The sequence below is a fragment of the Meleagris gallopavo genome, chromosome 8, assembly GCF_905368555.1.
Source record: "Meleagris gallopavo chromosome 8, MGAL_WU_HG_1.1, whole genome shotgun sequence".
Lineage (NCBI taxonomy): Eukaryota > Metazoa > Chordata > Aves > Galliformes > Phasianidae > Meleagris > Meleagris gallopavo.
Window position 1 is genome coordinate 31825401 of NC_139411.1, and position 23869 is coordinate 31849269.

Below are 23869 nucleotides of genomic sequence, written 5' to 3' on the forward strand. Positions count from 1 at the left end.
TCATGGACCTCATTATCTTAGCTTGGAATGAAAGAAAAGCTGCAAATAATTAACCTCAGAGAAATGAGACAGGAGGGCTGTGTGTACGGATGCCCTTCAAGGACTCTATGCTTTCTTTTGTACTTTGTAGCACAAAGGTAACTAAGTGAAACTTTTTTTCCTGAAGCACTACCACAGATTTATGCATAGTTTGTTAATATTGATTTCCTTTCTTTTTATGGAACTTTCTTTCTTCCAGCAAAGGAAGTCATTCTTTGAAAGCATCAAGATTTATGCCTTTCTGATCCGAAATGATGGAGCTAGTATAATTGCTGAGTAACTTTTTGCACTGTTTTACCAATTAATTGGCATGAGAGGCTAAAATTATAGCACTGAACACGCTCTGTGCTACGCTACATAAAGGCTGATTTTCTTTTGCTGAGTTTGTTTCAGTTTGAAAGGCCTCCTTGGGAAAGTTGTGATAAACATGCACATCTTAAGACTGGGTATCTGTACAAACTGCCCCCTCTGTACCTCCCAAGGGATGGGTTGAGTTAAATAAAAGTTTACTGCAGCACCATCTACTGGGAAACTTACTAAACTTCGTACTACGCAACCTCCTTTCCCTGCAAGCAGAGTGGGTAAGAAGAACCCTTGCTTTAACTACAAGCAAGGTGTAGGCTGAAGTAGGTGTGCTACCTTTGTGTTTGCAGGAAGAGAGGGGAAAGTGATGCATCAGATGGTATGGGAGCACCCAGTCCAGCTGCTGGCACCAGCACCTTATGGCTTTGGTTCCTAAAGAGTTCTTGTGCTACCGTTTCCCTTTTTTTAAAGGAACGCTTTTCTCCAAAGTAATATTTGTAAAATACCATGAGATGGCTGATTTAGAGCAGGGTCTTCTGACAAGACACCCTGTGGACTGACTTGGGCTCTGCTCTGCCTCCCCCTGAACAGCACACCTGTTGAACTCAGTCACTGAAATACTGCGCCTGAACAAAAAGGAAGAGAGACACTGGGATGTAGATCCCCAAACACTCCACAAGTTTATTAGATAAAACAAGTTGCTAACAGTCTCCTGTTCCAAAGGACCAGTCCGAGAATTAAGATAGACTAAGGAATGTGGGTGGAGACAGAATGGATATATATTAAAATGCCTTAAGATCTATCCCTATAAATAAATCCCCATTACCTAATTTAAGGGATTGAGCTCTTCTGGAAATGAACTTGCATCCTTCTAGGCCAAAATGTCCTTTACTTCATCTAAATCTCTACCATTAAATTCAACTGCAGGAAGGCTGCTCCTTAATGGCATTAATCTATTTATATCTCTGTTCTTCAATAACTGTAGAAATCTCGTTTTCTTGCAATAATATTTGTAAATGCATGTGAGCAATACAATACCATGCCTGATTTTGTTCGATGCTTTCTAGAAGTGTCGTCCTCTGAGGTGGGATTAGCAGGATTAATGTAAGGACCATTAAAGGACAAAGCCCTTCTTAAAAATGGAACCAGACCAATTTGTCTTTTGGTTGCCAAGAAATACATTTAGGAAAAATCAGCTACTTTGCATTTAGAAGATGAGATAATTTAGTAATGTCAACATCCAGCAAAATGGACTGAAGTGCTGAACTGACTACTGCCATTGTGTAATTAAGACTTAAGCCTTCAAGGTTACAGAGATACCTGTATTCCACTGAGGTTGACTCCACTACGCAGCCTAGTTATTTCTAAGAACAGTGGCAAACCACGTCAGATGTCTTGCTGCTGATTTAATAGCTTACACTTTTAGAAGACAACTTGCATCCTTCACTTACACCTGAAATAGCAAACAGAGCATTTAAAGAAAGAAAAAAATGCAGCTACTGGACTTTCCTCACACAAATACCTCCAAGCATGACACAATCTATGAAAGACCAAAGAATCAATTTGAAAAAGTTTAAGCATGTGCACACCCACACAGGAAAATGCCAAGAGAATCACATGGTTCTTTTACTAAATTTACCAAGTTTTATTTGAATTCTTTTGAAGACTTTTTGTTTACTTGAGTTTGTTATTTATTATTGGAATTCTTTGGGGAAGTTTTCCCAGAGCTGTAAACTCTGTTTCCACAAAATCTTTTCTGATACAGGTTGGTCATTTACCCACTGAAAGTTATACTTCTGAAGGGTTATCTACTCTTCTTCTTTCTCTGGAGCATTTGGAATTAATGTAGAAGCTATCTGTGTGTTATATCTCTGAGGTTATTTCTAATGACTCCTTTAAATGTGCTTTAATGCAACACCTAATTTCAGTTCTTTTATGATGCTCAGCACTGATGTATGTGGGTTTCCTCCAAGTCTCATCAGCCTCTCTTGCCTACAGCAATTAACCGGCTGGTTTCATCTGTATGTTTTTCATTCATACCTTATTCTGAATGTTAAGAGATTGAATGAGATGCAGTGTAAATCTTTGGGTTACATATCTGTCTTGGAAAAAAAAAAAATTAAACTGACAAATGTGATTTTTTTCAGCTTAGAAAGGAGCTACAAAAATAAAAAGAAATATTGTTTACTCCTTGAAGATGTCATTGTTTTGTCAACGTATCACAGACATTTCAAAGTCTGAGTTCATTCTCTCAATAAGTTAACCACAACAAGAAAAGATAAAACCCAAACCTCTGCTAAACCAGAAAGGAAATTTCCAAAGCAGCTGTATTTTTCCACAGATATCTTCTAATGCAGTTAGGTTTACATCTGGCTGGGAACAGGAATTATTCCCAAGAAAATCTTTAAATTCTTTTAAGATAGAAATGTGGTTTTTTCATCAAAAACCCAAAGATTAATTTTTCCATGGAGAGGACCTTGATGGGGCTACTGGAAGGTCTGACAAGCATTGGCATTTTCCAATGGAAAACACACTGCTTTGGCACACATACAGACAAGACTTGGTCAAAAACAAAACAAAAGGGAGAAAGTGGGAAAGAGGGAAAGCGATTTTTCATTAGCAGAAAATTTCATATCATCCCCACTTATCATTTCAAGTTGTTTCCCCATACCAAACACAGGCTTACTTAATCACTTGGATATTTCACTTAAAGCCACACACAGTTTTTACTGAGCTCTCATAACACAGTGCTGTAAGCTGTACAAGAGACCACATTTTATTTCACATTTCCAACATTTAAATGTTGGAGGCCATTTAGCTTAACTTACCTGTTGGTTTTCAATTTTTTGGCTTATCTCAACAGTGTCATTTTATTGACACCAATACTCAGCACTGCTGTACTCCCCTACTCCTCCACTACTTTTGGTATATTTGAAATCATTTCTTGTTTATCTTTCTATCTTCAGTTATTTACTTTTCAATTTCCTTCCTCCTCCCGCTTGACTTTTCCTCTAATAGTTTGCTCCTTCTATCGGATCAATTTGGGCAGGATTTCCATTTTCTCTCTCTGGCTTGAATAACCTCTTAAACTTTACCATCAGAGGAAAAATCTGCTATTCTGATTGAGCAATTAAGATTCTTTAGGCATGTTAATGAAAAGACACTGACAAGTGACTGAGCTATATATAATCATGGCCTTTTAGAAAGTGTCACCAGAAATCCAAGAAAATAAATTCACTAATACTAGGTCTTTCAAACCCCATTAGAGAGCAAAGTCTATGAGATAGGCTGAACATCTCATCAGGTCGCCCAGGTTCTCTCCTGGTTTTATCTTCATGATGAGCTTCTCATTGCCATACGTGAACTTTCCAGATGAGATTCACTCATCTGATTATTTCCCTGGGGGATGGGAAAAGCACGGCCCTAATTAGAGCTCTGCTTTGATATGAAATAAATATTAATTGCCTTTTTTAATATGAAGGTGTCTAAAGCTCCTGCCTGATTCTGTTACTAAGAATCACTTTCTTTTCACTTGCTTTCAATCTCCAATGTTTGTTTTGCTTTCACTATTAAATAGAGCTTAAACTTGCCCAGGTTTTATTGTGCTATTACTGAGAAAGCACAAAGTTTTTTAGTTCATTTTGAGGCAGTTTCAATGTAGCTGTACAATATTATGTCTTAACCTGTAAGAATACAATATAATGCCCAGTTGCATATCTTCTTCACCCACTACGCTTGCTAAGTTTCCACTGAGGAATCCTATGTATTCCTGTTAGCAAGAGATGCAAAGCTAGGAGGTATTCAGGTTCAAGGTATTACTCAGCCTGGTGTTTTGATCATTAATTCCAGATCCAACAATTCATCACACATGTTGTGGCCTTCTTTCAGTACGCAGTATGTGATTTCTTTGCCTGGTGATTATATTTCATGTTTACATATACATATAAAAATCACCTAAGCAAGGCTATATCAATTCAAATTGTGAAGGGGATAAACAAATTTCCATAAGAAGAGACAAGGAAAGTCTGACAGGTGTTGCTTATTTCACTTAATGTATGACTTGAGAATGCTTGCCATGGTGGCAAGGATGGTAGAAAAGTCACTAATAATAAGAGAATCTAATTGTGTCCTTTACCTCGTTCGACTAGCATGCGAAACTAACATTTATTGGTAAATATCTGTTACTTACTATTGAACAAAAGAAGAAAACCTGGAATCTCTCTAACTGATTAAGCTTTTCTTCCTGTTTTGAAACAGCCTTAACATGGAATGGTATTTATATCATTTTTCAATTTTTTGATTTCCACAGAAATCTGTAAGATTATACTTCTAAAATAACAACCAAATGTCAATGCTCATTTTGATTCTTAAAAGGCCAACAACAGCAGATATTAGAAACAATATCAATTCTTGACAGTATTTTTAAATACTCATTGAAATGTTTAAGAAACGTGGACTTGCCCTTGTAAAACACATATCTGGAATTAATCTAACACGGCTGTCACAAGAGCTCAACACGTTAGTGGTAAGGCACCACTTACCAGGAAATCAGAGAGATGGTTTTCCAAGAAAGCAGTTTGAAGGTACCAATGCGGAGGAACAATTAATACTGAGGAGAGGAAATAGGTGGGACTTGGCCTTGCTGTGGGGAGCAGGGCTGGAAGAAGAAAAACATGCTGCAGATTGAAAACCAAAGTTCTCATTGCCAGTCCTGTGCTATTTTTCTTAATGTGACCCTTTTCTTTGTATTTGCCACGCTTTTCTATTTAAAACACTACAGACGTTTCCTTACACAGCATCCATGGCAATTGCTTTCCCATAAGGAACCCCAGGAATACAGGGTTTGCTTTTCAACTTTCCCTGTTCAGCAGCAGCAGCCTGGCAGAAGTAAGAGGCAGGCAGGAAATCCTGGAGAGGTGTTTTTTTTTTTTGTTATCGCACCATCGCATCTGAAATAATTCCAGGATTCAAGCCAGAATCTTTGACACAAGTGTTTGTAAGCTAAAATATCAAACTAAAATGCAGTCAAGCTCTGTTTGCTAAGTAAGAAATCCACTTGTGGATTTCCAGAGATGTCTGCCTTCAGAAGAAAAAAAAAAAAAAAAAAAAAAGGAATCCAAAAGTTTTTCTGAACTGATAGAGCTTCAGGATCAAATGTGATCAGTAGACAAAACATTTTGTGAGGTTTTTTGTCCCTGACATTGCAGCCATTACGCTTGAATGTTCTATTTACGTAGCCATGGGGGATTTTTAAGTTTGTTGAAACAACCAAACACATTCTTCAAAACAATACAGTGGGTCTTTCTTGTGAAAGCGAAGCTAATCAAATGCAGCATCCTGTGCTGTTGATGTCAGCCAGCAAGCTGCTCGTGGCACTGCTAGATTCCTCGCTTTTGGGCCAACAGGCGTCTTGTGGACTGCTTTCTCCATCTGTTCTCAAAGCAAATGCCAGGATGGTCAAGGTGTCAGAACATCCTGTTGGAAACACGATCGAAGAAGTGATCTGAGCTGCCATGCAAGGACTGGAGCCTTTGCAAACACAAATTCTATAAAAATTAGAAACAACAGCCCTATAAAACCTTTACGTGCTACTTCCGTGAGAATAATTCTGGGTGGGCTCTGAGGCAATCGAGCACTTTGCAACCCACGTGGATCAGCAAAAGTAAAGACAAACAGTGAAATGAACGAAGGCAAAGTTAAAGGCAGAAGTTGAATGCTTATCAGTGCTGATTAGTAAGCCTGAGTCCCTTAAATACATCTTCCACTGCTGGTGCTGGTCTGCTGCAGAGGCATCCAGCTGCCCCAGTTGGTTCTTTGGGAAGCACATTAGCCTTCCACGGGGCTACAGTTGGCTCAGAGGTGAGGAGGGCAGCAGGCCTCCCCCAGCACAGCACAGTAAGGATGCCCAGAGAGGCAAAGCCAAACGTGCAGGCCCGGCACCTCGTGCTCCTTCCGTCTGCTCCCCTTAGCACAGCAGGAGTGGCCGGGCAGTGGCAGCCAAATTCCATTGCAGCGGTGCTGCCCAACGCCCTGCTTTAGTCTGAACTACAGCGACCAGAAACAAACTGGCTGCAGCTTTTTGGTAAGTTTTCTTCCATAGCAATAGTCAGCAAAGCCTGTGCACTCTAAGCTTTCATTTAAATGTAAAGCACTGCATTTCCCCGACTGACCAGAATAGGCTATTAGGGTTTGTGTATTAAAGCCCGGTGTTTTCCACCTATTGAGTGCATAAACAACAGTTTAACCTTTATCCCAAGGCATGTGCACCCTTCTACTCCTAGAGAAATGAATTCATGTTAAGCAGTCAAATCAGTATCAACCTGACCTTTAAACACATCAGTGTTTCTTGGAAAAATATTATGGCTGAGATGCCTACTGTGGTAAACAATATTAGCTGCTCCAACCCATTGTTGAGCCATGCTGTGTGGAGCCTTATCAAAATAAGGGGGTGGAAGCCAGCAGGGACCACAGATCTTCTGACAAGCTCCACAGGATATGAAGAACAATGTAAATGTAACCGTACTGGCAGATATATTTCTATATTACTGTTCCAGAGATAACAGCTAAGGTGAATCATTTCCCACCACCTACAGTACTGAATTATTTCAAATTCTGAAGGGACCATATTTATTTCATTGGTAGGTAGTAATTTACTTAGCTGAAGATCATTATATTTATGTGTCTGTGAAATCCTCACAATAATTATATATTTGAGCTGTCTCAGAAGTGCTATATATATTCTCATTAGTCATGTACTTCCAAGGATATTATCATTTTTTCTTCCTCCAACAACCTTTGCAATCCGAGTGCGAAGAACTGCACTGCCTATGAACTTCAATTCTTACAGTTTTCTTAAACTCCAGTTTAATCAAACAGCAGGGTGGCCTACATTCAAATGCAAATGCTAAGCGTGCTATGAAATATCTTCATTTCCTTAAATGACTGCACCGCAGAGCTTATTTAAAACAGACTAACAGTGTACAATAGAACAGAGAACGTGGAAAAAAAATGTCCTCTGCTCAACAGAACTTCTGCAAAACTTCTCCCAAAAAGGTCATGAAGATGCTGAGAGTAGGGTAAGGAGATAAAGGCAATGGGAATTCCTTGGTTCTAATCCTATCTGTGCCAAGTAGTTAAGTTATACCTCACCAGGGCGGCGAGAGTCCGTTTATTCTCTCCCATGCACTTCAGAAGTCTCACATGGAAAATATTTTAAAAACACAAAATGTTAGTCTAAATGTAAGTGGTATTCCATGTAGCTAGAGATTAATAAATCCCCTGAACAACAGTCTGGTGAATTGCAGTGTACTGATGTTAAAAACTTAGCAGTCCTCATAGCTGGACCAGAAGATGGCTTTTCCTTCACCCCACAGCTTGTTATCCCCTGCGCCTGAGGGCCACCAGGTAATTTGTTTTTATTCTTTCCTTTTCAAATGCAACGATGAGAAGAGGTGCTTGGCTGGCTGACAGCCCTGGAGATGAATATCCTTGCTTGTGATTAATGCAAATACTCCACCCTTTTTCAGAAAGTTTGAGCCAAAGAAACCCAAGAGCATTACAAATATTAATCACTCACATCACCACTCCAGTTTCTTATTTATTTGAATACCTTTCACAAGCAATAAGAAAACGGCTACAGTTTTATTTTTTTCTACCATCCCTGCCAAAACCAGACAGGCTGTGCAGTTTGTTTTTCCCGGTTTAGTTGATTTTTTCTTTCTGACTTTTGAAAATAACCAAGTGTGAACCAAGTTGTGGTGTAGAAGTGTAGAATGCATCAGATCACAATTACTTATTATCCTTAGACCTACCAGAATAGTGAATTACAGTTAAAATAAATAACAAACACGCTTAGAAGACTGCATATAACGTAATAAGCAAGACAGGGTGAAGCAAACAGGCCACTAGACTCGCAGCAATGCACCATTACCAAGAGGAGGAAGGAAAAGGGCAGGGGTTAAGTCCCACCCCAGACTGTGTGAGCCAAGGTCAAAAGAAAGATAAACAGCCCTCACTCTTTTCTGTCTCAGGAAACTGAGCAGGGAAGGAGATACTGAGGACTACCTCACCACACTCCAGAGCACAGTGATCCTGGCCGAGTGCACTGCTTGCTGCCAGACTGCTGTCCTCTAAAAAATGGCGTGGTTAAAACACAGACAGGTAAGTAAATATGAATCAAGCACTACGAAGCAGCAGGAAAGCAGTTTAAATAAGAAAGCAAGCTTCCCTACAACAGAAGATGTTCTGGCTTCAAGCACTGGCTCCTCTTGATCATCGACCCACCGCTGCAGAAACCTTTGTTCTTCCCTTTGCCAAATTCATCCCTTAGCACAGGCAATCGCCATAGCATTTAAAACTCCATACTGTGACTAAAGGATCAGTGACTTTCAGATCAGATCTCTGAAGAATCTATTAAAAAGCATAACAGCATTTCACCTAGCCATCCTTGTGGCAAACTCAAAGCAGCAAGTACTGACTTTCTGAGGAGGTCACTACATCCCTCAGCTTTAAATACAGAGATAGATCTAGATGTAGCTCTATATATTATATAGATATATGCTATATCTAAATCTATCTATATTATCTATATAAAATCATCCTGCTGACTTCTGTGGGGCTGCTTCCATCCATAGGGACAACAGCCAGAGAGGCAGGACCTCTCTCTTCTTTCCATGTGAGCACTCATTCCTGTCAAAGGCATAGGAAATATTTTTTTACATGTTTGTTGTGGAAACAAGCAGTGAGCAAATGTAAATTAGCATGACTTGGCAAAAATACATGCCCATTGTGAAATCCATCCGCAGCAAATTAATAAGCCTCAAAGACTCTCTCAGTTTGCAACCATGCGTCCAAATCTACAATCACTGCCACATTTATTTTATTATGATATAAAATAAACATCACACCTTTAAACATTTCACATTGTTAATAAATCAGCTCTGGAGAGATGACTCACGAGAGGATCGTGCCTGTGCTTAGCAGAGTCCCACAGATACACAAGAGATGCAATTACACCAGAATAGCCAATTCTAAGCTCTGACACAGCTTATTATTTGACTGGCAAACAAGGAACTTTTTCAACTTAATTGCAGCCTGGCTTCTCCACCACTGATCTGTTTTGACCTTCGTTTCCTTTAACTTTGGCCTTCACAGAATTTCATTTTAATCCTTTCATTGCTGCTGTTCTTGTTTCTTGGGTCTGTTTTACACTTGGTGTGGGTATGTGCAGCTTATTAATATATAAGAAGAGTTGCTGATATGATTTACCCCATTCCAGCTCACTTAATTCAGATTAAAGGAACTTGCAGAATTAATGTGAGCCATGAATTGAAACTTAACTACAGCAGTTCACCCTCAGCAAGTTTGCAGATGACACCAAGCTGAGTGGAGCAGTTGAGGTGCTAGAGGGAAGGGATGCCATCCAGAGGGACCTGGACAGGACCGTGCCAACCTCATGAAGTTTAACAAGGCCAAGTACAAGGTTCTGCACACGAGTATGGGCAATCCCAGGAACTAATTACGGTTGGCCAGAGAATGGCTTGAGAGCAGCCCTGAGGTGAAGGATTTGGGGTGTCAGTTGATGAAAGACTCAACATGAACTTCAGCCTGGAGAAGAGAAGGCTCTGGGGGGACATTACAGCAGCTTTCCAGTACCTAAAGGGGGCCTAAAGGAATGCTGGGGATGGACTTTTTATAAGGGTATGTAGCATCAGGATAAGGGGAAATGGCTTTAAACTGGAAGACTCTGGAACAGGTTGCCCAGTGAGGCTGTGGATGCCTGCTCTGTGGAGGCATTCAAGACCAGGCTGGATGGGGCTGAGAGCAGCCTGGTCTGGTGAGAGGTGTCCCTGCCAATAGTGAGGGGGTTTGAACTAGATAATCTTAGAGGTCCCTTCCAGCCCAAACCATTCTATGATTCTATGAATATCTCTAAAACGTACAAATTCAGTGAACTTTTTGTCAAAATATTTATTTTTGGATGCATCTTCAGACTGTAACAATCCCTGCATCACAGCATGTATATTTTTAATAAGGAATTATAATCCATATAGGACAGCACTAAGCATACAGCAATAATTACTTGCATGATCCATTAACGTGTGAGAAGGTCAGAGCTCCTACCAGATTTAGACCCAGAGATCTGTACATCCCCTCAACAATGCCCTGGCATCACTCCCAGTCACACACCAAGGGCACAAACCTGTCCCGACTGAGCAGCATTTCTGTCCCCTCCTTATGCAACATCTCCATTGCCCTGCACACAAGAAACAACTGATTTCTGCACAGTAACCACTGGCCCTGGCACAGGACCAAGGATCCTGACAGGTTGAGCTCTGATACAGTAGCAAGAAAGTGCACGGCAGAACGACTGCTTCACCACGTGCCAAGTTGGGCCTTTACAGGTCAAGTAATTACTAGCCATGCAAATGCATAAAGTGCTGTCAAGTCCACAAAGTGAATGAGAAGTATTTGGAGCGTCCATCTTCTAACTTGTTACCTCTGATACACGGACAAAGCCTTGCAGTGTTTGTATAGCAATGCATAAAATATTAAAATTAAAAGGCTTAGGGTCTTCCGAGAGGAGGAAAAAAGCAAAACTGTTTTAGATTCAGAGCCACTTCATCAATACGCAGAGTATTTACATACTGGAATCAGAGAGCCTTGATTATGCACGTTTATTGATTTGGGCTTTGTTTTGATTAACGATCAAACTATGCCATGTCTTGTGAGGTAGCGAGGCTTGAGGGAGCTGGGGCACATCTGAACGGTTTGCAGTTCAGGAAATCCCTGTTATGCAAATAAGAGGATATTCTCATGTGCTTTGTCCAAGTGTGATAGTAACAAAGCTCCTCAAACATTCTCTTTTATACAGGGGATAATGTGGGGAGCAGTGCTTAACACAAACATGCTGCATAACAATTGTTTTATTCTTCATTACCAATGACTTCACTGTCTCACCTTGGACAAAAGAACAAGCTTAAATTCCCACAGTGTCTAATTTATTGTTACTGCTGGAGATACGGTTTTGTGTCAGAGTGCATATGTTATTTCCAGAAATGTATTGCAAAAATCCTACTGGGGGGAGTAAAATGGAGTGGGGAGACAGAGGGAAGAAGTAGCAAAACATAGCTGGCTAGAAAAGTGTTTCCTTCTTTGTTGGCATTTAACCAACAATAATGCCATTAAGAAAAATGAGAGAGAAGCTTTCATTCTACAGAAAAAAGGTTTAACTACACATAACAGTGCAAAAAAAATCTGAAGACAAGCTTCTTATGCACAGCTCACTAAGGAAATCAGGAGTCAGATAGATTTTCTCCATGTTAGATACCAACATTTAGATCATATGCTGGAGAGCAGGCTGAGGTCATTCTGAATTTACCCAAAGAGACACCTGCACATCAAGAAAAGTAAACTAATTGAACAGTCAGCATTCTGATCTAAGCATTGTTCTTTGGGATTCTGGCAGCACCTTCACCCGTGTAGCAGCTGCCCCATTAGCTGCTCATTTCTACTCTGGCTGTAAGAACAGAATCTACATAAAGTACAACAGCAGCCAGAGAACAGATGGGAAGGAAGGTGAGGAAGAGTTTCCTCCTTAAGTTGCTCCTTCTATGGCTTGTGGGTCTGGGGACAACAGAATATCATTGTGCCACATCCTCCTCCTATGACCTAAGAATATTTGCTGCAGGATGAAGCAGTTCTCAACCAACATCAAAGCAAACCTGTCTGCATCCCGCCTGCAGATGCTGGAGTGCATTTGGAGAGAGACTTGGCCATTCCCAAATGGAAGAGCTGGAGTCAGCTGAACACAAAGAAGGGTCAGGATGCCACCTGTACCTCTCTTAGTTTGCATGCAGTTGTCTTAGAAATAGTGCCTCTTAATGTCCTCACTGTTTAATAAGCCTGCCTTTGCTTCAGGGACTTTGTTGTACACGATAGATAAAACATTCATCTTACTCTTCCAGCTGGAGATGTTGGAAATTTTTCTCCCTTTTCAGCAGCAGCAATATTACCCATTGATAGCCTTCACTCTACAACCATTACGTGGTAACAGAGGAAAGCAGGACAGTCTCTGCTTAAGACTTCAGTAGCAATCTGCCTTTATGATGCTCAATGATGGGAACAGAGCCAAGCAAACAGCCCGAGGAGCTCACACCTACTTTCCAGGCTGTTTCTGGATCTGACAGCCCATCGGTGGGGACCTCAGCACAAGTCTGGTGTTTGGGGATCCCTTCACTGCGGTGGGTTCCCTTCCGATCACTCTGCAAGAAGAGTTTATCTGAGCCATGGAAGTACATACTCTTTTTTTAACTAAACAATTCCTATTCCTTTTTCCACTCTCTACACAAGACTGAGCAGAATTCAAATTCCAGATTTCATAAGGAATTCATTAACCTAGAGGTTAAAGCTCTTCTGTATTTAAGGCTGAATTTAACTTCAAGTGTAAAGAAAACTGTAGCATGTTAGCTCCTATTGAAAGCTTCAAGCTGAAAATGTCACAGAAAGTTGAATTAAATCTTAGTAATAAATTAAAGAACTAATTTTGTTAATTTGCTGAATATTGTCATTCTTGTTAAAGTAAGTTGCTTAGATTATTGGCTTTCAAAGGCAAAACAAAATAACCACAGAAGAAATAAACTTGAAATTCAGAAGCATCAAAAATGAACAGCTAGAAAAGGGTGTTTAAATCCATGAAGGCATGAAACTTAGTTGTCACTGTTTGTGTATGGATCAAGTAGTTGCATTTTGCAGATATGATTCAGAGCCCAGCGAGACCAGTAGAAATGCAATCATTAAATTCACTCCAGTAGATCTTAAACTAAAGCAAAACTTAAATTTTAAAACAAAGCTATTCAACACATCTGCCCTCCTATGGTACCTAACTGTATCGCATGCTACAAAAATATTTTTCAGATTAAACATTAATTCTACTCAAATGAGAGTAATATTAATTTAGAATGAAAATTAATACATCCCATGCACAGAAGATCTTCACAGCAATGTTTGAAAGCTACCAGTGTAAATTTTAACACCACTAACAAAGCTAGGACTAGACGTTGTGATGGCAAATATTTTGCTTCCCTCTCAACGGTCTTTTCCCCCCTCCAGGCCTTTATTTTTTTTTACAACAGCAAAGTCTTTAAACCTGGTACTTAACTCCATCCATGAAATATTATGCAATATGTTGATCATGCTGTTTTTTAATTTCAACTCAACTGAAGAAGCATTGTTGAAAAGAATCACTATATCCCAGGGGAATCAGGAAATTAAACTTTATTTATTGGGTTTTGACTTTGCCATAAGTAGATACAGCCATATACCATCTGATTACCATCTGAGGGGAGGCACAGCTTGAAAAAGAGCACTGCCAATGTGCCACTGGGCCATTGATTAATTAAGCAATAAGATGAGAAGGTCTGTCGCTTAGGGTCATTAATGCATGCCTAAAATGCCATTTGAGGCCATAATGTCTGGTTAGCATTATAGACCTCGATCCCACAAGAATTTACTTCTGAGCACAGTACTTGCTACTTCTGTTGGCCTGTTCACACAGAAGGCATTGCCACTGGTAAGTATCAGAACATTCTGGACAATCTAAATGTAATCCTTATTGGCGGGGACAGGGGAGGAATTAGAGAGGGAAAGTGTGTTCATTTAAATTTAGAATACAGCTCTGTTAGGAAATAGCATCCTTCAAGTGATGCATTCTGCCTCATTCCATGGAATATTGAAAGCGATCATAAAAGCATATGGTCAGCCACTCGTTTCTTAAAATAATACACCAACAGCACAGCACAGCAAACCCGTGCACAGGGAAAGGAGGGCTGCTCACAGCAAGAGCCTGGGAGTGGAGTTCTGACTGTTCGTAGCCGTGGCCTTGCTGCTGACTTTGAGACATCAACCTCAGCTCAGCAATTAAGTCATCTGTGAAATGTGTACTGCTACTTAAATACTGTGAGGTGCCTCTGTAAGGATTAATTAATTACTATTAGCACATTGGTTTATGATTGGCATTTTACTGTTTCTACAGATTCTGTAACAAGAAAAATATCCTAAAGTTGTTCAGTATTTATAAACTGATTTGAGTAGTCCTGAGAGGAGACTTTTCTTTACCCCTCTTACCAAGCCTGCTATATTTTGAACTAAATAGTTAAATATCGATTGGGCTTGAAAAAAACCATAGGCTTTCTCTAGGTCACCCATCTGCAAGGAGACTGACCCAAGTTCCAGTCCTTGCTTCAATCGATGTCTATTTCAAATTTTAAATCCATACAAGGACCTTGACTCAGGCAGCCCCTCTCCCAGGGGATGTCCTGACCCCGGGGTTGGATCACTGCGCTCATCCGTGCGCACACATGAATGTCCTCGTGTTGATCTAACGGATGGCTAAACATTACATACGTATGAGAGAGGTTCAGCAAGAGGAAAGCAAAGAAAACTTGCACCACCACTTATTAAGCCACAACTTTCTGCCTCAAACAGTGCAACAACAGAGGAAAGAATAGAACTTATTTCAAATGGGTGTCACAGTAATTAAGCTCTTGCAAAAAGATGTGATAATAGCTGTTCTTTATGCACCCACTATAAAACTTGATGTGTTTGAGCATTCCTCTTGATGAGATGACATGCGAACAATTAATCTGTGGCTCTTCTCTTGCAAAGGTTTGTGCTTGGTGCTGTCAAGACTAAGTCATATTGGACTTCTCCAGATGCAGCATTTTAAGTATCTGTGGAAGTCTTGTGGGACTTCAGTGTCTGGCATCCAGCAGTAAATTAATGGAAGTTTAAATATATTCTCTCTGAAAGTGCTACATAATTTCCACTTTTGGTGCATGCAGAAATAGCTACATATTCTCTATAGAAAGAAAAGAAGTTGCAAGTTCATATTTTAAAAACAAAAGACCTGCTTAACAGGCTTTCCAAAGATTATTTCAACTCAAAGGCTTTAAAAGAGATCGTGGCTTTGAGAACCACTTCCCATTAGCAGGCTGAGAAATATTATTATTCCCTGAGCAAGGAAGGCTGAACCTAGAACGCTGTTTTGGGCTGCAGACAAGTAGAGCAGGATCCAGCAAAGGGCAACTAAGATGGTCAGAGGTGCACAACTTGCAAGGGGAGGCTGAGAAAAAACAGGCTCGTTTGGTCTAGCAAAGAGAAGGCTATGGGCAACCTGCAGCAACTTCAGAGCAGTTACAAAAACGACGCAGCCAAACTCTTTCTGGTAGTGCCAGCGATATGCTAGGAGGCTGTGGTCACAAAGCTTCAGGGTAGGAAAATGCTCTTCATTAGGACTGCACTGCAGTGCAGTAGCAGGGAACCTGGAGAGGCTGTGCAAGCTTCAGCCTGGGCTCAGATCCACAAAGCCACAGCTGAGCTAATCCTCTGCTGGCACCGGTCTGGCCTGAGTTGGAAGCTGCACGAGACATCTCCCTCAGGTCTCCTCTAAGAAACACTTCTCAGGTCATTTCAGACCAACAGAACCAATCTCAAATTAGGATCCCTTCTGTATGCGGAACTATTTCAGAAAGGATAATCTGAGATATTTCACTTTCAGGAGACTATACATAAATACAACAAACTGGGATTAGACAAGACAGCAATCTGACAACATGCTTTTCGTAGAAGCTACACAGTTGCCTGACTGAATCATAAACTGGGTGCTTTAATGGTTCATTCACACCCACTGTTGCCATATATTCAAAATAGGGTCAGTTAGGATTGCTTCCCTTTTGAATAGACTTCTTTTTAATTCGATATTCCAGAGATAATATTTGAACAGCTCATTGGTTCAATACTTTGTCATGGAAGCAGACATGTTCGAGATGAGGCAGCCCTGTGTAGTCCTTTCCCATCTCAGAGTGGTCTCAGCTTGTGTTATCTATAGCTCATAACACAGCAGTGACAGAGGGAAGTTAAAGAACAAAACATAAATTTGCAAAGACTCTACTAAATATAGAGATACCTTACTCAAAGATCCCACTTCAGAAATATTAATTCTCATCAGCCAACACTGTTCTACTTGACAAGAGATCTGTACTTTTGGTTCAACATTAACATCATCATACAGATAGACCAATATTTTGCTTGGTCAGAGAAAAGTTAAACCAGTGTAAGAACATTTACAGAAGTTCAATATCATCCACAATAAAAACACTGTACTTCTTCAACTGTATCACTGTAAACAAAAAGCACCATTTTTTTTTTTTAATAGATCTCCAACAGTATTGCTACTGCTTAACTGTACAGCCCGGGGAAGCAAAAACACTCATCTTGAGTACATTTACATCACTCCAACCAACCTTGAGAGCACGCTCTAAGAAACCCCATTTGAGCGACATGAAGTGATTTGATTATGAACACAGAGTGATTGGATTAGCAGCTGATGACTTAGAAGCCAAGCTGCTGCATCCCCACTGAATTACCAACTCCACAAGCAGCACCACTCCACCTTCTATCTAACCTGCCACACAGGAGGAGGGATCTGCTTTTCTTGAGCTTCTTTAGGCAGCAAGTAAACAAATACACCACGTTTATATATTGCCTCATAGCGAACCAAAAACAAGCTCATGTGCTGCCACAGCACATCAATAGCTCACATATTGGCATCAAAATGACTGTATTTCACAGGCTACAGCTTCATTTTCTAAGTGAAATAATGATAAAAGGAAGGCTGGCATCAAGCTTACCAGAAGGCCGCGTGGTCCAAGTGAAAGCAGCATTTCTCAGATCTAGTAATCAGCAAACAGGGCAGGAAAAGAAAAAAAAAAAAAAGAAAAAGAAACATTTAATCATGTGGACATAACCATCCAGATACAAACATAAGACCATATTCCAATACAGTTGAACTGGTGCTATTTGAGAAACAGACTCCCTTGTACCACAGAAAGGGATACGGGACAAAGTTGCTGCTCTTCAACTCAAACCTGTTAGTTAATCAATACTTGACCATTGCCAGGTTCAGGTAAATATCAACTCATTCAACCAAAGGGACTTGGAGCCATCTGCCAATCCCCTTGGTTTAAACTTCTTTGATAAATGTCACTTGAATTGTGTGTATTAGCTAACACACTGAAATAACCTTTAAATAAATGTAAAAAAGATGCTTTAAGAAAGTTGTATAGACAGCCCCTAATCTGATGCTGGCTGAGGAGAAACAACAACAAAAAAGGGTTATTTGAAAAGGCTGTAGTAGAAGCTTGCTGGTTCTTTACAGGGCTTATGGCTTGTAAGAACCTTGTTGAAAATTTTGCAAGAAACTGACTTTTTTTTGTTTTCCTCCAAAAGAGGGACAAAAAAGCCTGTATTTATCAGCATCACTTCAAGCATACCCTCTGCTTCTCCAGGATAGTATCTGGCTGAGTTAACCTATAGTGTGCTCATTGTGCTGAGCCTACCTCCACCCATCTGATCCTAATTAGCTACCAGCCAGGGCTTTCCTGTGCTGACTGGGAAACCTTTATGGGAGTTAGCAGCCCTCCTACACTCTCCCCCATCCCCCAAGAAGCAAAGAAATCATGTTGAAAACATATTTTAACTCAGCAGGGATTTCTTCTCAGAGACGTTATTATGACAAGGTGAAATAAAGTTAATGATTTTACCCCAACTATGCAAGGCTAAGACTTTCTGAGAATTTATCTGAGGCTTTTATCATTCAGCTCAGAATGTGATGTGCTGTGTTTCATGTTATTTACTGGAGAAATGCAGCCAGTGTTTGGCACGTGGGAAGCACTGATGTTCAATGCAGCACACTGCTCTTCAATTTGTAGAGAGGTTTCCTAAGTCCAGCAGTGTCTCCTCCACAATCTTTATCACAGTATCACTGAGAACATGTACCTCAACGAATCTGCACTTAATTCTAAAACAAATCCGTGTTTGACTCAAAACATGAGAAAAAGATGTGGAAAAATAAAAGTAATCTGGAATCTTCCTACTGGTGTTTTAAGACATAACAAACGACAGCAATTTATTTCACCGTATCCAGTTGTAATGTTAAACCACGGATAAACATTACCAATGTAGCAAAGAATGTGTTTCTTCCTTCTGATGGAGGTCCAAGATTGCCCTCTTGAGTATGCCAGACAGCATGGGGTACTTCATTTACCATGTGATTGGCACACGCTTTAGTTTTGAATCACTTTGGAGATGAAATTGTTGGCTAAAGCTCTGGAAATTCTGACTGCAGTGTTGTCAGGCAGGATGCCTTTACTTTGAGAGAAAATAATTCCTTTTAATAGCACTATGTTACTTGGCTTTTTATCTGTTTTTACATTGTTCGATGAGGTTTTGCACCTCCGCATGTTTTGCTGCACCCCAAGAACTTTAGTAAAAGGAACTTCATATAAAAAAAGTTTGTTATTTTAGCATGTCCATCAAAAATTGCTACATTTAGGGAAATATTCTAATGTATCTATTTTGATGGAACACAGAATTGTCACCCATTGCATGCCAATTCAAAAAGATGTACCCACTGAAGAGCAGAAAGCATTTCTTAATGTAGCTCATTTTCATGGCATCTCTTACAGTGCAGGAAATTCTAAGCATTTAGGGCTTACTTTTTCCATTTATCTCATAAACAAAGAAAACATTTTGCATAGCAACAGGCTTATTTATAGCATGTTTTAAGATACACAGTTCTGTTTATTCTTTTATTGATATTAATGGAAATGATCCAGAAAAGGAAAACACATTATTTGGAGGTCTGACTCCAATCCCTCTCATACCCTACAGTCAGTCAGTATCTTGGGAGCAGCGTGTTTGAAGGATTGGTTCTGACTTCACTTCCTGAGAGACACATAACTACAAAACCATCAGTCCTTTTCAGAGCTAGCCCACCTCAACCTCAATATTTCAGAGATTTCCACTTTCAGCTTGAACTTCTTTTCTTTTTGCCTTACTGCCATGAATGATACATACACACATGCAAACTCTTCTATTTTCCAGAATTACCATTTTGCACTGCAATCTAGCACTCAGATTCTGTTATCTAGTTTCTCTAACTGCAAGTAACACACATATCCAATTCATATCCATACAACCTTTCAAAAAAGTTTATCTCATACCTGAACATGCAGTTTTGGTTCTCTGCTACAGTGAACCCTCGAAGATTCAGTTCCATTACACACTTCTGTCAACACAGATGCTGTCAGCTGCATGAGGTACAGTGATACCATTGATCCTGAAGTTGAAGGGGCTTTTGTATGAAGATCACCATCAACCAGTATCAAATAACACAAATACAGTCCCTACCTCTGTATTCGTAATACAGGTATTTCTGAAAGTATGTACCATCATGCTTTTCTTCATAATGCTCTTCTTCACTGCATTTTTTGAGCAAAGAAGTCTTCAGAGTAGCACAGGAATGCTGATTTAATGAACTCTCAGCTGTATTACCACTTTATTCACTTTACATGTGTTTATTTCATCTTTTGAGTGACAAGTAGTTGAGATCTCCAGAAAAGGCTCTGACGATGATAAATCAGTGCTACAAAGATGGTATTATAATTAAGATGATTTATTTGGCTGCATGTTGTTTTCATTCTGAGGAACTGGCTTTGTCAGTGCAAGACTTTTCTGAGAAGCGCTTTGGGTACTGCCTAGAGAACGGGCTCTTGTCTTTCACAAACGATGTCTGATAAATGGATAAGCCATCTTCGCTCCTTCTAACTGATTCAGAAGCCCATTGGAAGAAGTTCTGTGAGTTCTGCTGCCTTCTCTGTGGTTCCACCTTCCTTCGGCCCAAACCCTAGAAAAAAGATTGAAAGAAAAAGCCATGTAAACATATGACTTTCGATCACAGTTTCACAGATGAAGCTTGTAACAGTCACTACCCCACTGGGAAGCTAACGAAGCTGTTACCACAGTGATTTCAAGAACTCATGGTTGATCTTTAGCAAGTTAAAAATAATATTGCCAGACTTGCCTGTACGAACATTTCTGGTTGCATATATAATGGGAAATATGTTGACTTACCATCCATCACTACTAACAAACCACTTACTTTTTGCACTTCTCTAGCATACTATCTACTCAAAGCTATTCAGCTGCATTTGGCTAAATCTTCAGAGAAACCCAAACAATTAGGTTAATAACTTGATGTTTAGACTGCAATAAGGAAGTTGAGACTACAAAATCTATATCTTCAAAATTATCCCTTGTGTGTCCAAACACAGAGAGATGGAGCCTGACTTCTACACTCTGCAGCTTGCAGGAAATTTATTGAAATAATGCTTGAGTTCAGTATACTGAACTTTCTGATCCTTGTTAGTGCTGGGTACTTACAAAATCAAAATACTCTCCTACATTCTGTAGACAGTGTCTGTTGTCATGAGAAGAAAATGGGAAGTTGTTGTTCACTGCACTCTGAAAAAAAAGAAACCATAGGAAAAAACATGAATTTTCGTAACTTGTTTGGAATTCTACTAGTCTTAGTTCTTACATTCTGGCAGCTGCCAAAATTGCAGCTGCCTACACTCTAACACAGAAGTCATTCTCATATGTTAGATCTTAATTTGCACATAATTTTACTGGGACAAAATGCACCCGACCCCCTGCAGGTTCTAATGTTTTTTATTTCTCATGAAATCATGGAGAAGATTTGTGCTCCCTAGACTTGTTGAACATACACGATTAATATAAAAGTGTGAATTTTCAAATGAGAAATGTTACATACTGCCTACAAATGGCAAAATGTAAGATATATGTCAGGATTGCCTTGTTTTATTCACTAGCAAGCCCAAAGCTAATTAAAATGAACTACAAAAGGGACCTCAAAACTGAATTAATCTGTGATTTATGTACTGAATGTCATGTACACTGCTTGTTGCAGTGGAAGTGGAAGAGGTATTAATCACATAACTAATTTATAATCTCATTTTTAACAATGTTCATCCAGACTGTAAAATGGAGCAAGTTTTATTATTTTTTTTAAAGAATAAATGCAAAATTTAACATATTTATTTATTATATATTATTGCAATATTTTTAAAAGAGCTAAAAAGTGAAACACCAAACATCCTTCTGGGCCATCAGATGACCCCTGTACTTCCTTACACATTATTTTCCTGTCATGTTGGGAATCTGATTTTTTTTTTCTGTAAATGCTATAGTGATTTTTATTTTTAACATTGAGGAATGTTGTTTTCGTTTTTCTTACTGTGATATTCACCTCCAAACAGAAGAGGAAGATTAAATTTAATAAAAAATTAAAAATGCTGAGTTTCTGAGACAAACAAACAAACAAACAAAAACAGATAAATGTGACTGAAATGCTTTTACAGGGCTACCTTACACACAGATTTTGGACTGAAGTCAGCCACAGTACATTCTGGCATACAGGCATGTCTCAAGCAGCTATAATAACTACCACAAGGGAAAACTAACTGATGCTGGAGAGCAGCAGGACTTTGAGCATCTCAAATTATAACCGTGTAACAGCAAAATACATGCCTTCCTCAGCACAGCTGGCCATCATTTCACTCCCTGAGGCACAAAGTCTGCCAGCCTGCTGTAACTACCACAAATACAAGTCTCTTCTTTATAACTTAGCAAATGGTGCCTTGCAAACAGCCTGCCGGTCGCAGGCTGTATGTGCACAGCCACCCACCTGTTCCCTTGCCCGGAACGCGGCTGGCAGCCGATCCTCCGCGCTCCGTGCTGCCTGCAGGTCCTGGCCCTGCCTCTGCGCGGAGTGCGTGGTGGACTCCAGCTGGCCCTGGCATTCTCCAACATGAGCAAACTGCAAAAGAATGGAAATGGCGATCGTTGTTATAAAGGAATCCTATCAGAAATGGGGGTAAAATTCTATTTTCCCAGTTGTTTCTTTATATTATTTGTATTGGAGCAGCCCCTAGCGGCCCTTGGCAGAAGCGCGGGGAGCGTCCCACGCACAGCACAACCCTTCCGCGTACAACAAACACCACAATTTCTCCAAGAAATTGTTTGTATAATGATACACAGTCTAGTAAAAACATTTATGCTGTAGGAGCCCTTTTTTTTTTTTTTTTCCTTTTTTTCCCATGCTGTCTGTATAACAGTAGATTTAAAAGCATAAAGGTTTTTGGGGACTGAGCCAAGTTTTAGGCTTGAGTGAAGGAACCCCTGCAGTACTGCCAGTCAGGATATGGGATGCTGATGGAGCTGGCAGGGCAGCAGCTGGAGGAAACGTCAGCTGGCAGTCCCAAAGATAATCAATTAGGGCTAAATACTAAGGAAGAGACCACTAGCATTGCTGGAAAACTGTAACTGTGAATAGCTAAGGCATTTTTCCCTTACAAACATCAGGAACACAAAGAACGACAGAATCACAGAAAGGTTGGGTTGGAAGGGACCTCAAGCATTATGAATCTCCAACCCCCTGCCGCATGCAGGGCCACCAACCTCCCACTTAATACCAGCCCAGGCTGCCCAGGGCCCCATCCAACCTGGCCTTGAACACCTCTAGGGATGGACCGGGCATCCACAGCCTCTCTGGGCAGCTGTTCCAGCACCTCACCACTCTCATAGTAAAGAAAACCCTTGCTTCCCCTGCAAGTGCCGGTGTGGCTGAGGGCAGCCCAAGAGCTCTGTGACAAATGGACAACTTCACCCTCATCACATCACTATTCCTACAGATTAAGGATAAAGAATCCCCGTGTGATCAGCAGCCCCACAGCAGCCCCTCCTGCTGCCCTTCCCTGCCCTTACCCAGGCACCGGCGCTCTCTGTGTTGCGGTTTGGCCACCTGCTCTTGGGCATGGCTCTGCGCCGGCTGCCAGCCCTGGCAGCTCTGAGCCTTTCCCCCTCAGAACACTGGTTGCCATGGAAGGTGTTTGTCTCCCTCACACAGGTGTCACGTCCTGAGGCCCCACAGTTCCTTGGAGACAGTGTGGGGAAGAAGCTCACACAGAATGCCTTCTGAGCACTGTTCCATGCCACCTTGCCCTGCTCTGCCCACAGCAGTGGGGAGATGCCCGCTGGCAAGTGACTTGGAGATTGCATCTCCTTGTAGCAAACCCTCTGCACTGGGTAAAGCTTGCAGGATGTTGTATCTTAAGTTCAGAAGTCGATTGACAACGATGATTATTTTGCTTTTTACAAGTATTTTTGCTGTGACTGGTGTTTCTCTATTGCAACATCTACTTTTTCAGCAAGTGCATCTGAACAGATTTTGTGAAAATTCATTAAAGTCATCTTTTGAGTCTTCTGCCTTTGCCTTTGGTGAGACTGTTGTGAAGTGCTTCCGATGTTTCATTAAGAAACAGAGCAGAGAAAACACTGCTCTCACTGGACCTCTGTGCTTGCAAAAACAAGGAGCACTACTCAGTCTGTCCTCAAATTAGAAAGAAACAGAGTTTGATTTAAAATTAACTCTTCAATAACACAATCTGAATGGTGTATCAGAAGAAAGGACAGTCACTTGGGGAAAAATCCCACATGGCACCAAGTGTGCATTATTTCTAAGATGCAATATCACGCTCCTTTCAATATTGCTTTACACATATGCATATCTTAAATACCCAACCTATATTTCCTTATAAAAAAGCTGATA

The 23869-nt window shown here is 40.4% G+C and overlaps 1 protein-coding gene across 1 annotated transcript in view; it reads right to left on the minus strand.

The window, feature by feature from the left end:
* Positions 1–23150, minus strand: part of TEX36 (testis expressed 36) — a 78631-nt gene extending 55481 nt beyond the window's left edge. The window contains 6 exon segments of the mRNA XM_010714853.3: positions 17031–17072; positions 19404–19896; positions 19898–20086; positions 20623–20703; positions 21947–22078; positions 23026–23150. Of these exon segments, the coding sequence (XP_010713155.2) occupies positions 19846–19896; positions 19898–20086; positions 20623–20703; positions 21947–22078; positions 23026–23076 (504 nt within the window). The 5' untranslated portion in view covers positions 23077–23150 and the 3' untranslated portion in view covers positions 17031–17072; positions 19404–19845.
* Between the last annotated feature and the right edge of the window lie 719 nt (positions 23151–23869).